Raw genomic sequence first — 16,243 nt, 5'->3', positions numbered from 1 at the left:
ATTTATTCATCTCTCAATTTACAGCACATTCATCTGTGTGTGTCTGTTTCTGTTGCACTGAGGAGAGGGAGAAAATAAGGGAGAGAATATGCACTGGTGTGTGCAGAATTATACTGGGAAAGAAAGAGAGGAAAGTAGAGATGCAAAGAAAATTAGGAAAGCAATGCATCAGACCTGTTTGCCTGTTTGCGAACTAACAATGTGATAACAGCAAAAAAATATCTCAGTAGCATTATCCAGTCAGCAAAGAATGCCATCTGCCTCATCCTACCAAAAGAGGCTTGCTTTATCCTTGCAGCCTACAAACCAACCGTCTGTCTCTTTCGTAATTCGCAAGTAGCTGAATGTTTCAACCAGAGAAAGAATCTCAGTAAGCGAAACGGCGCCCCTCTGTTTCAGTATCTGTAGTCCATGTATCTGATCCTGTCTGGCCAACGAAGGAATGGCATTTAGTATGACAAGCCCGTAGCATTAACCCCCTAAAGTAGATGCCCGGGCCCCTGAGGATATCTAGTTAGCATAATACAAAAATACAATACAATAGGCGAAAGCATTCCACTGCATTCGCCGATGTCGCACTTCCGCATCTGCAGTGAAAGGTGACAGAGCCAGAGCGGTGTTTGTCACACCATGAGACATCCTGAAAATCGGTCTTCTCACAGAATCGCCTGTAGCATCAGAACGGTTTGGCCTGCTTTAGGACGCCCACAGGCCTCACAAGACTCGCCTGAAGGCCCTTTTTTGGAACTATCTGTTTTACCATGTAGTGAATCTGTTATTCAATGCTTTTGTATGGGCTAATAGCAATAAGGCCAAAACAATTGTTTTATCAATATGTACCTAACTAAGTTAGATGTAGTATAGGCTAATGTTAACTAGCTGTCTCATCATTGCCCATGAAAGGAAGTAAAGCAAGCAAGTATTTTAGCAAGGTGGTCTAGGACAACAAATACTAAAAGCGTGCACTACTCTGTGACAGGAGTCATAGACGTTTTGGCAACATGAAAGAGAGGTTGGCATAGCATTCCTCTACAAGTTGGGTGAGTAAACATGTTTTTTCTACTTGCAGGTCTACACACAGAAATCAGCACCATGGACAGCCATATGATATTTAGCTTAAGTTAATTACACTAAATAGTTTTTGGTATATTTAAGTTGTCACTGTATTACACTAAGGTGATTTGATGATGTTGAAATGTTGAAGTTGAAATGGTGCTGGAATAGTGGAGGCAGCTCCTGGATTCTTTGCGACTTGCGGTAACTCTCCGTGGTTCTAAATACATAGTAGTTTAGCAGTTAAAAAATGTCTAACACATTGACTTGCTTTACCATGCTGTAGGTCATGTAACTGTGTTTGTTTTGTGGACTTCACCGGATAGATGTTTCTCTCTGGTTTTGCGATGAAACAAATCAAATCAAATTTTATTTGTTACTTGCGCCGAATACAACAGGTGTAGTAGACCTTACAGTGAAATGCTGAATACAACAGGTGTAGTAGACCTTACAGTCCTTGTTTCCTGGATTATCTTCCCCATTGAGTTTACCCATGCACCACTACTGCAACATGCCCAAGCCTGCTGACAGTCTGCTATTGTTGCGTAATCCCAGACAGGCAGACAGACAGACAGGTTGTGTCACAGTCGTCTCCTGAATCCCACCTGACACATTCTTGTCACACCTGACAGGTCTAGTGTTCCTAGAGCAGGGCCCTCTGGGGGCTTTATGCCTGTTGATGATGTGTCGTGTGTGTGTGTGTGTGTGGTGTGTGTGTGTGTGTGTGTGTGTGTGTGTGTGTGTGTGTGTGTGTGTGTGTGTGTGTGTGTGTCACGGCACCACATGCCACCTGTCCTCTCACACAGGGATTTAACAGCATTATCCAGCCAGGGACCCTCTGCTCAAGGTGGCATTGATCAGTCGCTGCGCCCAACACACGCCACCTCCTCAAGCAGAATGTTTCTGTCCTTCTCTTTACAAGAGCCTTAATGTCAACAACTACTTTACGCACGCACGCACGCACACACACACACACACACACACACACACACACACACACACACACACACTCCACCCCTGAGGGACCTCTAGGCTTGACCACCTCTGGGTCGCTGTGTGGGTCTAGTTCGTTTACTTCCGGCGCCGACAGAGATGGCCGCCTCGCTTCGCGTTCCTAGGAAACTATGCAGTGTTTTGTTTTTTTACGTGTTATTTCTTACATTAATACCCCAGGTCATCTTAGGTTTCATTACATACAGTCGAGAAGAACTACTGAATATAAGATCAGCGTCAACTCACCATCAGTACGACCAAGAATATGTTTTTCGCGACGCGGATCCTGTGTTCTGCCTTTCACCCAGGACAACGGAATGGATCCCATGCAGCGACCCAAAAAAACGACTCCGAAAAAGAGGGAAATGAGGCGGTCTTCTGGTCAGACTCCGGACACGGGCACATCGTGCACCACTCCCTAGCATTCTTCTCGCCAATGTCCAGTCTCTTGACAACAAGGTTGATGAAATCCGAGCAAGGGTAGCATTCCAGAGGGACATCAGAGACTGTAACGTTCTTTGCTTCACGGAAACATGGCTCACTGGAGAGATGCTATCGGAGGCGCTGCAGCCAGCGGGTTTCTCCACGCATCGCGCCGACAGAAACAAACATCTTTCTGTAAGAAGAGGGGCGGGGGCGTATGCCTTATGGCTAACGAGACATGGTGTGATGAAAGAAACATACAGGAACTCAAATCCTTCTGTTCACCTGATTTAGAATTCCTCACAATCAAATGTAGACCGCATTATCTACCAAGAGAATTCTCTTCGATTATAATCACAGCCGTATATATCCCCCCCAAGCAGACACATCGATGGCTCTGAACGAACTTTATTTGACTCTTTGCAAACTGGAATCCATTTATCCGGAGGCTGCATTCATTGTAGCTGGGGATTTTAACAAGGCTAATCTGAAAACAAGACTCCCTGGAAAAACCTTGGATCATTGTTACTCTAACTTCCGCGACGCATATAAGGCCCTGCCCCGCCCTCCTTTCGGAAAAGCTGACCACGACTCCATTTTGTTGATCCCTGCCTACAGACAGAAACTAAAAAAAGAGGCTCCCACGCTGAGGTCTGTCCAACGCTGGTCCGACCAAGCTGACTCCACACTCCAAGACGGCTTCCATCACGTGGACTGGGACATGTTTCGTATTGCGTCAGATAACAATATTGACGAATACGCTGATTCGGTGTGCGAGTTCATTAGAACGTGCGTTGAAGATGCCGTTCCCATAGCAACGATTACAACATTCCCTAACCAGAAACCGTGGATTGATGGCAGCATTCGCGTGAAACTGAAAGCGCGAACCGCTGCTTTTAATCAGGGCAAGGTGACTGGTAACATGACCGAATACAAACAGTGCAGCTATTCCCTCCGCAAGGCTATCAAACAAGCTAAGCGTCAGTACAGAGACAAAGTAGAATCTCAATTCAACGGCTCAGACACAAGAGGCATGTGGCAGGGTCTACAGTCAATCACGGACTACAAGAAGAAATCCAGCCCAGTCACGGACTAGGATGTCTTGCTCCCAGGCAGACTAAATAACTTTTTTGCCCGCTTTGAGGACAATACAGTGCCACTGACACGGCCTGCAACGAAAACATGCGGACTCTCCTTCACTGCAGCCGAGGTGAGTAAGACATTTAAACGTGTTAACCCTCGCAAGGCTGCAGGCCCAGACGACATCACCAGCCGCGCCCTCAGAGCATGCGCAGACCAGCTGGCCGGTGTGTTTACGGACATATTCAATCAATCCCTATACCAGTCTGCTGTTCCCACATTCTTCAAGAGGGCCACCATTGTTCCTGTTCCCAAGAAAGCTAAGGTAACTGAGCTAAACGACTACCGCCCCGTAGCACTCACTTCCGTCATCATGAAGTGCTTTGAGAGACTAGTCAAGGACCATATCACCTCCACCCTACCCGACACCCTAGACCCACTCCAATTTGCTTACCGCCCAAATAGGTCCACAGACGATGCAATCTCAACCACACTGCACACTGCCCTAACCCATCTGGACAAGAGGAATACCTATGTGAGAATGCTGTTCATCGACTACAGCTCGGCATTCAACACCATAGTACCCTCCAAGCTCGTCATCAAGCTCGAGACCCTGGGTCTCGACCTCGCCCTGTGCAACTGGGTACTGGACTTCCTGACGGGCCGCCCCCAGGTGGTGAGGGTAGGCAACAACATCTCCACCCCGCTGATCCTCAACACTGGGGCCCCACAAGGGTGCGTTCTGAGCCCTCTCCTGTACTCCCTGTTCACCCACGACTGCGTGGCCACGCACGCCTCCAACTCAATCATCAAGTTTGCGGACGACACAACAGTGGTAGGCTTGATTACCAACAACGACGAGACGGCCTACAGGGAGGAGGTGAGGGCCCTCGGAGTGTGGTGTCAGGAAAATAACCTCACACTCAACGTCAACAAAACTAAGGAGATGATTGTGGACTTCAAGAAACAGCAGAGGGAACACCCCCCTATCCACATCGATGGAACAGTAGTGGAGAGGGTAGCAAGTTTTAAGTTCCTCGGCATACACATCACAGACAACTGAATTGGTCCACTCACACAGACAGCATCGTGAAGAAGGCGCAGCAGCGCCTCTTCAACCTCAGGAGGCTGAAGAAATTTGGTTTGTCACCAAAAGCACTCACAAACTTCTACAGATGCACAATCGAGAGCATCCTGGCGGGCTGTATCACCGCCTGGTACGGCAACTGCTCCGCCCACAACCGTAAGGCTCTCCAGAGGGTAGTGAGGTCTGCACAACGCATCACCGGGGGCAAACTACCTGCCCTCCAGGACACCTACACCACCCGATGTTACAGGAAGGCCATAAAGATCATCAAGGACATCAACCACCCGAGCCACTGCCTGTTCACCCCGCTATCATCCAGAAGGCGAGGTCAGTCAGGTGCATCAAAGCTGGGACCGAGAGACTGAAAAACAGCTTCTATCTCAAGGCCATCAGACTGTTAAACAGCCACCACTAACATTGAGTGGCTGCTGCCAACACACTGACACTGACACTGACTCAACTCCAGCCACTTTAATAATGGGAATTGATGGGAAATGATGTAAACATATCACTAGCCACTTTAAACAATGCTACCTTATATAATGTTACTTACCCTACATTATTCATCTCATATACATACGTATATACTGTACTCTATATCATCGACTGCATCCTTATGTAATACATGTATCACTAGCCACTTTAACTATGCCACTTTGTTTACATATTCACCTCATGTATATACTGTACTCGATACCATCTACTGTATCCTGCCTATGCTGCTCTGTACCATCACTCATTCATATATCCTTATGTACATATTCTTTATCCCCTTACACTGTGTATAAGACAGTAGTTTTGGAATTGTTAGTTAGATTACTTGTTGGTTATTACTGCATTGTCGGAACTAGAAGCACAAGCATTTCGCTACACTCGCATTAACATCTGCTAACCATGTGTATGTGACAAATAAAATTTGATTTGATTTGATTTCTAGCTTGCGCCTGACTGCTTCAGAGGGACTTGGTGACATTACAATAAAATACAATCTTTATAGGTCCATTAGACACTTGCTAAAACAGAAATGTGTTAGTTTTTGCTGTCACAGCAGTTCCTAACCTCGCCACACATTAGTATAATAGGGAGAGAGAAGAGAAGGTCCCTGGAATGAGATGAGATGAGATCTGGGTGGGGGACATGATGGAAGGTCAACTATGGGAAGGTCAACTATGTCTGCCTGGCCTGGTGATGGGGCACTGGAGGAGGACAATATTCAACATTTGGCTAATAACATCGACTCACATAAATGGCCCTAATAGGATGATTTGTTTGATTCAGAAAACATTCATGTCCTTAAGAGGCAATTCATTATGTGTCTGGGGTGGGTTTTGGGGTGGGAGCTGGGGGTTGGGGGTTGGTGCTATTTAGGTTTGGGGCTGTGAGATAAGACTGGAGCTGCATTAAAATGGCTGTTTAACCACAGCTCATGTTTCACCATGAGCACAATATTTCAAGTTCTCTCTCCAAATGTTTTCTGCTCGTAGATGGCTTCCAATTAAAACAATCACAGTAAATTGAATCCATTGCAGTTCATTACATTGACATCTGGGATATGACAAACTGGCATTTAGCAGCTCACAGATCGTCACGCCGGAGGGACACGGTGTGTGTGTGTATGTGTGTGTGTGCGTGCTCTGTCACACTGTGAAAAGTACATCCCAAAGAAAGACAGCAGGGCACTTCGACCACAAGAGCCTTAAACACAGACATGCAAAGTAGTATGGTCAACCTTCATCTGTAGATGAAGACAAATGATCCCCTTACCACACCTCCCCTGCTCCCCCAGCAGTTAGGACAATTCCATACAAGATAACTAAGCTTCTCAGGTCTGAACAGATACATATTCATGTTGTTAGGTCCCCTTAAGGACCTGTTACACCATGCAACTAGGGGCTAGAGTTTTCCCCAGTCAAGACAAACTTTGGGCCCTATATGAGTTGTGTCTGCTTATAATATCTACTCATCTAGTTAGTTTGTCTAAGGGTTGAGATGTATTTATATTTCTGTCTAGTTCCTAACAGGGCATGGCTCTGCTTTGATTCCTATGAGAATGATCTAGGGAAGAATTATCCATGTTTCTATTCTGAGTTCATCTGCTTGACTTCACTGCCAGTCAGTCAGTGGAACAGAACAGGGATCATCTCATTGTCTGTCACGGTTCGTTAATCACAACGTTTGATTGATTGGAGGAAAACACATTATGAATAGAGACAATGCTCACTCACTTCCACTTTGGCGTTGCTTTCTAAATGTAATTTAACAAATCCAATGAGACAGTCTGACTTAGCATGGGGTGGCAGGTAGCCTAGTGGATTGAGTGTTGGGCCTGTAACCGAAAGATTGCTGGATAGAATCCCCGAGCTGACAAGGTAAAAATCTGTCGTTCTGCTCCTGAACAAGGCAGTTAACCCGCTGTTTCCCGGTAGGCCGTCGTTGAAAATAAGAATTTGTTCTTAAATGACTTGCCTCGTTAAATGAATGTTAAATAAAAAATAGCTTGATGTAACTATTTCTCCTTCTTTCTCCCAGTATCCTGTTTGCTGATATCGTGGGGTTCACCAGTCTGGCGTCCCAGTGTACAGCCCAGGAACTGGTCAAACTACTCAACGAGCTCTTTGGGAAGTTTGATGAGCTGGCCACAGTGAGTCTACAGTTTTCCTGTCCTCCCTCTCTCTGGCTTTCTACTGCTGGACACATATGGAACTTACTATCATTCTCACTCTGTTCCATAGAATGGCTCCTAGACATGCTGGCATGGTCAAGGTGTTGTTCAGTTGCTATACAGTCACGTGGTCCATCCTTATCTACATAATACCCTAGTGCCTATTGTTGAAGTGCTAACACCAAGTCATGTACTGTGGTCATTTGGAATTTGACACATGGATGTCAGTAATTTGCTGCTTTATCATTGAGGAAGATGTTGAAGGTTTATTCATGACTTATCACAGAAGAACTTGTAGCTAGCTTACAGTTTTGCCAGCTAGCTCTACCTTACTGAAAGCTAAACAGCTTGCTTGGTTTGTTTAATTACCCTCAAGTTGTAGACATGCTCCCCCAAAAGTATAAGGGAATGTTATCAGAAATCAATTCGTAGATCAGCATGTTGTGCCGCGATCGCTATGTTGTGACATTGGGTCAGCTAACGCAGCAGCAGCTGACTCAGGAGGCTACTACGAAGACTCGCAGCAGAACAGGCCGCTGCTTCATGAAAACAGATGAAAAGTCATAATAATGCTAGCTACTAAAGTGGCTAGCTAGCTAGCTTTTGGTGGAAGCATTCGGCATTGTGTGTGCAGCACAGCTCGTTGGTTAGCAGCATCCCATTCGTTCTATATGAAGTGTGACTGGCTCAGCTAGCAAGCTAATGTTGGACAGATTTACGCTAGCGTTCATGAACATTGTCAATCTTCAGAAAATACTGCTTGTTGAAAGACAAAACTCCTTTGCTAGATAATAAATGGTGTGACTAAGATTTTCTCTCCAAAACTAGGTTGAAAATAACAAAGGATAAGACTAGAGAATTCTAATATCCCATAAGGTTTTGCATAAATTAGGAAGAATTCTAAACAGTTGAACCAAATATGCTAGTTTGCTACAGCGCATGGAATCATAACTTGTACTAACCTGGGTATCTTCAACCTAAACCAAAAAATGTAAACATTATAGAGATGTATTGTTTTAGGTGGACTGTTTTGAGGCAGAAATGGGGTTCAGCAGACACTGTCACCTAAGTCATATTTTCAACATTTGTGACAGCATGTTGTGTCCGAAACTATTTTTAATCTATATCTTCACCCTTTGCGAGATATGAGACTGATCAATGCAGGCGGAATTGATGCGCTATCTGACGTAAGACAATGCCTTCAACATACAATTTTCTAATGTTTTCAGTTTGTGTTAGACCAGGGGACTGTCCTTTTGCTCCCTGGTCTGTGTAGGCTTCGGTCAGGTTTTGACCCACAGCCATATGGATAGTGTCTGTCTTCATTTAAGGATGTGGGATACAGTCGACTGCCTCTCGCAGCCATCATTACAGCTTAGTAGGATGTCATCAGGAACATCAGGGCCCCATATGATTTTTAATATGATTATACGCACTCTCATCTGAGAAAGAGATGACAGGACTCTTAATCCATCCCAGATTTACCCCTGACTAAAGCTCCTATGTCTCCTCTGTGATAGTCTGAATGAACTGAGTAAAGGGGAGGGGAAAGTGGACTAATAGTGGACTAAGTTACTCTATATCTGTCCCAATCTTTCCATCCAGTGGCAAAATAAAAATATTTGCATGGTCCATCTGTCAATATACAGTATTCCATTCTTAGCAACTCTCTTGCTATGTTGGTGCATTTACACTTTAGTACTTCACCTTGTTTTGGCCTATTTAGATTTTTCAATTATCATTGATATTCTTACAATCAGGGAAAATGCAAATGTGGAATCAATTCTAAGATTCAGCTCTCACAACAGGCATCGTTACTGTAGTAGCCTCAACCCATCCCTTCTCTTCTACAGGGAATTCCAGACCTTGATATTAGGCTGACACATGTATTTGTTGTGTTAGAGTTAGAGGGTTCAGACCCCCACCCTTTCACACTCACCCAGCAGATAATTTTCTCACATCTCTCTGTAATCTGGCCCCCATTACTTACACTGTGCACATGCCTGTGCAATCCCTTAATCCACTGGGTTACAACCAAACATTTTTTTCTTTTATAGAACAAAAGTCTGTTTGTTTAAATGCATTAAAAACAGAATCAGACAAGACAACTGTAGTTTTTCTAAAAGTGATGAATGGCAGTCAAGATAGTAAAAGGGAATTCCTAGAAGTCATTGTGACATTGGTTATTTTGTCATTATTCCATATTTGATTAGATATATCACAATGCCTTGGTTTACAGTACTGTATGTCTTACCAGTTATTCAGAAGAAGGTCATGGCCAGCCTGTAGGTACAGTACATTGTAAATAAATACAGACATGTGCGACCACATTTCAAATCGAGCTTTAAGCTATTTCTCATAAACTATTGTGTATTGCGTTGCAGCTATCACATTTTCACACTTCCATCTCCCCAGTGGCTGTGTCACACTGACAGTTGTCCCCCGACATAAACTCCCTCACCTGAGGTTCCACCCTGTGTCCTGACCCATAGCCCCAGTCACTGTGATCCAGGCTGGCAATAAGTGGCAGTGCAAGTTACTCATCCTGCCTTGCCACAGCACACACACATACACACTCACACACACACGCTGTCTCTCCCTATTCCAGACGATGAGCAGGCGATTCCACATGTCCACCAGGCAGCGTCTCAGCGCGCCAGTCCTGCCCGTCCCCACACCATCCCTACACCACCTGTCCAACCGTTGGACTTGTTGGCTATCCGCCGTGGTAGTGGGCCAGGAACGCAGCGTTCTCTCCAAATGTCCTGCCTTAAGCAACTCCTCCTCTCTTCTCTTTCTCTCCTACCGCGCGTCTGTCTTTCTTTTACTCCTCTCCCCTCCCTTGTGCTCGCCTCTCCTTCTCCCTAACTTCTCACACTTCTTTTTCTCCCACCCGCATTCTATCTCCCCCTCCTCCCCTCTCTCTCCCTGAGACATGCACAATGCAAATGAGTAATAACTTAGTTTTATTTGACTTCAGGCTTGTAAAATATTTAACCTGCGCTGTGCTTGATCCCACTTCCCTTGCGGTCTCAGTCTCTTTGTAACCTGTGCTGTAAACAGACTGAATTATGCTGGCTTCTGTCAGAGCTTCTCCTTCACTGCCCTCCCTGCGCCTTAAGGTGAACTGCTGTTGCTCTGTGATTGTGTCAAAATATAAGTTTAAAAAAATACCATTACTCTTAATTTGTTTAACCCATTCTGTCTTAAACAATGGGGTACTCCTTTATTTGAAGGGCACCTAACCTAAATTATGACTTCATAACACATTTGTAACCCATTGGGCCTTTTGTTTTTCCTTAATCATGTGACCTGATTAGGAACAACTCCAGGCCCTATCATAGCCCAAAACTTGGAGTTTTTTTTGTGATCAGGTCTCGTGGTGTAGGACAAATACAATTAGCTTGTGATGAAGAAACACATTCCACTTTTTCATCCATCCCCCTCCTGCTCTAGCACTGTTTAAACACTGTTTCTCTCTGTTTAGTTTTTCTCCGTCAAGACAGAATCTGAAACAACAGTCTCTGTGCAGAAAGAGACACACTCAGGGCTGATTAATACAGCAATATTATGCAATTAATTTGAATGGTTCTGGCTTGTGTGTGTGTGTGTGTGTGTGTGTGTGTGTGTGTGTGTGTGTGTGTGTGTGTGTGTGTGTGTGTGTGTGTGTGTGTGTGTGTGTGTGTGTGTGTGTGTGTGTGTGTGTGTGTGTGTGTGTGTGTGTGTATGCTTGTGTGTGCGTGCGTATGTGAGCTTGTGTGCATGTGTGTGTTTTCCTGTCTGTTTTTATTCCCCCCCTCTCTTCTCTCCCTTTCTCTCTTCCTCTCTCTTCCTCTCTTCTCTTAACGCCTCTTTGCATCTGAGCTCTTAGATCGGCTCACAGCAGCTTGATTCCCTGAATGGTGTCTTTCTTCCCCATGCTGTTCCTCTCTCCCTCTGTTCCCTCCGCTTATTGGTGGACTTCCATTTTTTGTTGGACGCTTTGATATTTCTTCCTCTGACCTTTTGGATTATTTCAACAAGTCAGAGCTCCTTTTTGGTTCACACACACACACACACACACACACACGCACACGCACACGCACACACACACGCACACACACACGCACACGCACACCACACACACATTATCATCATTGTGTAACTGAGTGGAGTGTCAGAGAAGCCATTGGACTGCTGAGCACAGCAGTCCCATGTCACATAGCATCCTGAGGGAAGGGCCTACAAGTAACTGACAAAATAAAGGAAACACTTGAGGAAATGAGGGGTACAAAGTATACTGAATGCAGGGGCTTCCACACAGGTGTGGTTCCTGAGTTAATTAAGCAATTAAAATCTCAGTGACTTTGAAAGAGTTGCCGGAAAAGAGAATACTTTTTAAAAATGTTTTATTTATTTCACCTTTATTTAACCAGGTAGGCCAGTTGAGAACACGTTCTCATTTACAACTGCAACCTGGCCAAGATAAAGCAAAGCAATGCTACAAAAACACATGGGATAAACAAACGTACAGTCAATAACACAATATAAAAATCTGTATACAGTGTGTGCAAATTAAGTAAGGAGGTAAGGCAATAAATACTCCAATAGGGGCGAAGTGATTACAATTTAGCAATTTACACTGGAGTGATGTGTGCAGATGAGGATGTGCAAGTAGAAATACTGGTGTGCAAAAGAGCAGAAAAACAAATATGGGGATGAGGTAGATAATTGGTTGGATGGGCTATTTACAGATGGGTTGTGGACAGCTGCAGCGACCGGTAAGCTGCTCTGACAGCTGATGCTTAAAATTAATATAAACAATCACAAACAATCAGGTGAGCAACCAGGGTGAAACCAGAAACCAGAAATATACCTGCTGGAGCGCGTGCTACGGGTGGGTGTTGCTATGGTGACCAGTGAGCTGAGATAATGCGGAGCTAAAATAAGGCGGCGTGAGATTAGGCGGAGCGTTTAAAGAGTGTTCAAAGTGTGTGTGTGTATGTGTCATCGCATCTCAACCCAGTTGAACACTTATGGGAGATTCTGGAGCGACTCCTGAGACAACGTTTTCCACCACCATCAACAAAACACCAAATTATGGAATTTCTCGTGGCAGAATGGTGTCACATCCCTCCCATAGAGTTCCAGACACTTGTAGAATCTATGCCAAGGAGCATTGAAGCTGTTCTGATGGCTCTGGCGGCTCGTGGTGGTCCAATGTCCTATTAAGGCACTTTATGTTGGTGTTTCCTTCATTTTGGCAGTGACACAATGACACAGATCAATATAACACAATATTGATGGGCTAGGGCCATGGCCAGGCCGTCTTGTCTTGATGACATCCTCTACTACGCCCTGTCATCTTGAAGAGGGAGGGGACATGTAACAGTTAGGATCTGGATGTAAACATTAACCCCATTAACCCCTAAACACCAACAAGAGTCTATATACATGTGTGTGTTCTAAAGTGTGTGTCTGTATATCTGTCCCCTTCTCTTCTTCTCCCCATATGTCTGTCTGTCTGTCTGTCTGTCTGTCTGTCTGTCTGTCTGTCTGTCTGTCTGTCTGTCTGTCTGACTGTCTCTCTCTCTCTCTCGCTCTCTCTCTCTCCGATTTCAAGTTGTGGAACAATGGGTAACGCTGCTTCGAGGGTGGCTGTTGTCGATGTGTTCCTGGTTCGAGCCCAGGTAGGGGCGAGGAGAGGGATGGAAGCTATACTGTTACACTGGCAATACTAAAGTGCCTATAAGAACATCCAATAGTCAAAGGTATATGAAATACAAATGGTATAGAGAGAAATAGTCCTATAATTCCTATAATAACTACAACCTAAAACGTCTTACCTGGGAATATTGAAGACTCATGTTAAAAGGAACCACCAGCTTTGATATGCTCTCATGTTCTGAGCAAGGAACTTAAACGTTAGCTTTCTTACATGGCACATATTGCACTTTTACTTTCTTCTCCAACACTTTGTTGTTGCATTATTTAAACCAAATTGAACATGTTTAATTATTTACTTGAGGCTAAATTGATTTTATTGATGTATTATATTAAGTTAAAATAAGTGTTCATTCAGTATTGTTGTAACTATCATTATTACAAATACATTTTTAAAAAATTGGCTTTTTTTGGTCCTCCAATAATCGGTATCGGTATCGGCGTTGAAAAATCATAATCGGTCGACCTCTACCTTGTACATTATGGCTGTATAGATGTCTCATGGGTGGCATGGTCACGTGACAAGGCCAGAGTAATCCTGCATGGCTTGGGTTTGAATCAGTCTCCTAAGCCCTAGCTCACTAGGTAGATCAGATGAACTAACACAGGGACAGGAGAAGAGAAGCAGCACAGCACAGAGAGAGGACTGAGAGGAGAGGAGGGGCCTTTCTAAGCACCAGGGCTTTTCTGTCCACAGCTCCAGCCTCTATTTACCCACTAAAGCCTATCTATAGCCAGGCTCTATATATCCCACCACCTGTTATACCCTCACTGTCTTGGCCCTAAGATATCCCCAGACCATGGACGTTATACCCTGGTTTCACCCTAGTTTCAATCTGGTTTCACCCCTGGTTGCTCACGTAATTGTTTGTGATTGTTTATATTAAAAATATGTAGTTTAGGTGTGTTCCCATGTGGGTACATATAGTGGTGTAGGTTTAGGAATCTTTACTAGCAGATTGTTTGCACCTCTCTTTTGGATGGGATGCTCATTTTGCATCTAGCTATATCTGTCTTCCCTATATCTGTCTTCCCAACTACTGAGGTCATGTAGGTTTATGGATATTTCCTGGTAGGTGGCTTAGCCTATTAGTGCAGTAGCTACACTACATGACCAAAGGTATGTGGACACCTGCTCGTCCAACATCTCATTCCAATGTCATGGGGGAATGCGGGGATGTGCTTCCAGGCACAAGAGCATTAGTGAGAACGGGCACTGATGTTGGGCAATTAGGACATGCTCGCAGTCGGCGTTCGAATTCATCTCAAATGTGTTCGATAGGGTTGAGGTCAGGGCTCTGTGCAGGCCAGTCAAGATCTTTCACACCGATCTTGACAAACCATTTCTGTATGGACCTCGCTTTGTGCACGGGCGCATTGTCATGATGAAACAGGAAAGGTCCTACCCCAAACTGTTGCCACAAAGTTGGAAGCACAGAATCGTCTAGAATGTCATTGTATGCTGCCGCGTTAAAATGTCCCTTCACTGGAACTAAGGGGCCTAGCCAAATCATGAAAAACAGCCCCAGACCATTTTTCTTCCTCCACCAAACCTTACAGTTGGCACTATGCATTGGGGAAGGTAGCATTTTCCTGGCATCTGCCCAACCCAGATTCAGCCGTTGGACTGCCAGGTGGTGAAGTGTGATTCATCACCCCAGAGAACATGTTTCCATTGCTCCAGAGTCCTATTTCGGTGAGCTTTACACCACTCCAGGCGACGCTTGTCATTGCACATGGTGATCTTAGGCTTGTGTGTGGCTGCTCGGCCATTGAAATCCATTTCATGAAGCTCCGGACAAAAAGTTATTGGGCTGACGTTGTTTCCAGAGGCAGTTAGGAACTCACTGGTGAGTGTTGCAACCAAGGAGACGTTTTTATGTGTTACTCGCTTCAGCACTCGGCAGTGCCTTTCTGTGAGCTTATGTGGCCTACCACTTCGCGGCTGAGCCGTTGTTGCACCTAGACGTTTCCACTTCACTATAACAACACTTACAGTTGACTGGGGCAGCTCTAGCAGGGCAGACATTTGATGAAATGACCTGTTGGAAAGGTTGCATGCTATAACGGTGCCACGTTGAAAGTCGCTGGGCACTTCAGTTAGGTCATTCTACTGCCAGTGTTTGTCTATGATTGCATGGCTGTGTGCTTGATTTTATACACCTGTCACCAACCGGTGTGGCTGAAATAGCCAAATCCACTTATTTGAAGGGGTGTCCACATACTTTTGTTTGTATAGTGTAGCTCTTATGTTGTACAGTAGGAGGATGTTCTCTTTAACACTCTCTGGTCTCTCTGGTCTCTCTCTTTCCAACGACAAATATGTTCTGGCTCTTACCCAACCCATCGGTTTCTGGACCAATCAGACAGCCCCGAATGTGTTCGCATTCGCTGAAGAGACAGGGAGGTACTCAAATCCAGACTCATTGCGGAGAAGAAACGAATGTCCGTGGGTGTGGCATAGTGTTTAGCCGGAGCAAGGAGTCTGGGTAGCCTGGCAAACATTGAGTGTTAAACTAAGAGAAAATTAATTCTCTCTTCTTTTCTTTTCTTTTTAAGGCGAAGTCCCAAATGGCACCCTAATCCCTATGTAATGCACTTTGTAGGGAATAGGGTGCCAATTGGGATGTAGACGGAGACTTACCTGTTAGTGAACAGTTGGCACGCACGTCCTTAACGCAGGTGGCTTAACTCTGTGGCTTGCTCCTTTGGCACAGTGTAATTGCCTAAGCTGTCTATTTGAATTGTGTGTGTAGGGGCCCGATGGAACAGAGGAAGTGAAGTGGAGTCTCAGAAGTTCTAATGAAAATGTATAACCTCTATTGTTTCTGCAGTCACACAGCTGTAAAGACCTAGTGAAATAGCTAGAGGCCTCAAATAGAGCCCAATACACTTGCTCTCCTCTGAAGTTTCAGAGGTTTCAGTACATGTTCCAAACTATTTTTGTGTCTATTTGATTTAGGTTACACTGTTCATTCTACCTAGTTGGGTCTGGGTTGTAAGCTGAGATTAGTTTTAGGCTTTGGAGGGTTGATGGTGTACGTTTTTGTATTTGTTCTTTCTGTTGTTCGATTCTTTAATCAATACTACTGTCTTCTCAGAAGTGAGGCTATGTGTCTCCCATCTCATTGTTTATGATTAGATAGCTAAGACTTAGTTTTGCCTTGACAGGTTATGTGGTCAAGAGACCACTGTAGTCCCTGTGCCCAAGAACGACAAAGTAACCTGTCTAAATGACTATC

General features: G+C 44.7%; 1 protein-coding gene across 2 annotated transcripts in view; it reads left to right on the top strand.

The window, feature by feature from the left end:
- The window catches only part of LOC139387182 (adenylate cyclase type 1-like), a 53,130-nt gene that overhangs the window by 13,774 nt on the left and 23,113 nt on the right, over window positions 1-16,243 (top strand). For both annotated transcript variants that reach the window (XM_071133246.1, XM_071133245.1), the window contains exon 4: window positions 7,166-7,277. In XM_071133246.1, coding sequence (XP_070989347.1) covers window positions 7,166-7,277 — 112 coding nt within the window. The remainder of the gene's footprint in view (window positions 1-7,165; window positions 7,278-16,243) is intronic.

Source organism: Oncorhynchus clarkii, chromosome 28 (genome assembly GCF_045791955.1).
Source record: "Oncorhynchus clarkii lewisi isolate Uvic-CL-2024 chromosome 28, UVic_Ocla_1.0, whole genome shotgun sequence".
Classification (NCBI taxonomy): domain Eukaryota; kingdom Metazoa; phylum Chordata; class Actinopteri; order Salmoniformes; family Salmonidae; genus Oncorhynchus; species Oncorhynchus clarkii.
This window is presented reverse-complemented; position numbering and strand designations above follow the sequence as displayed.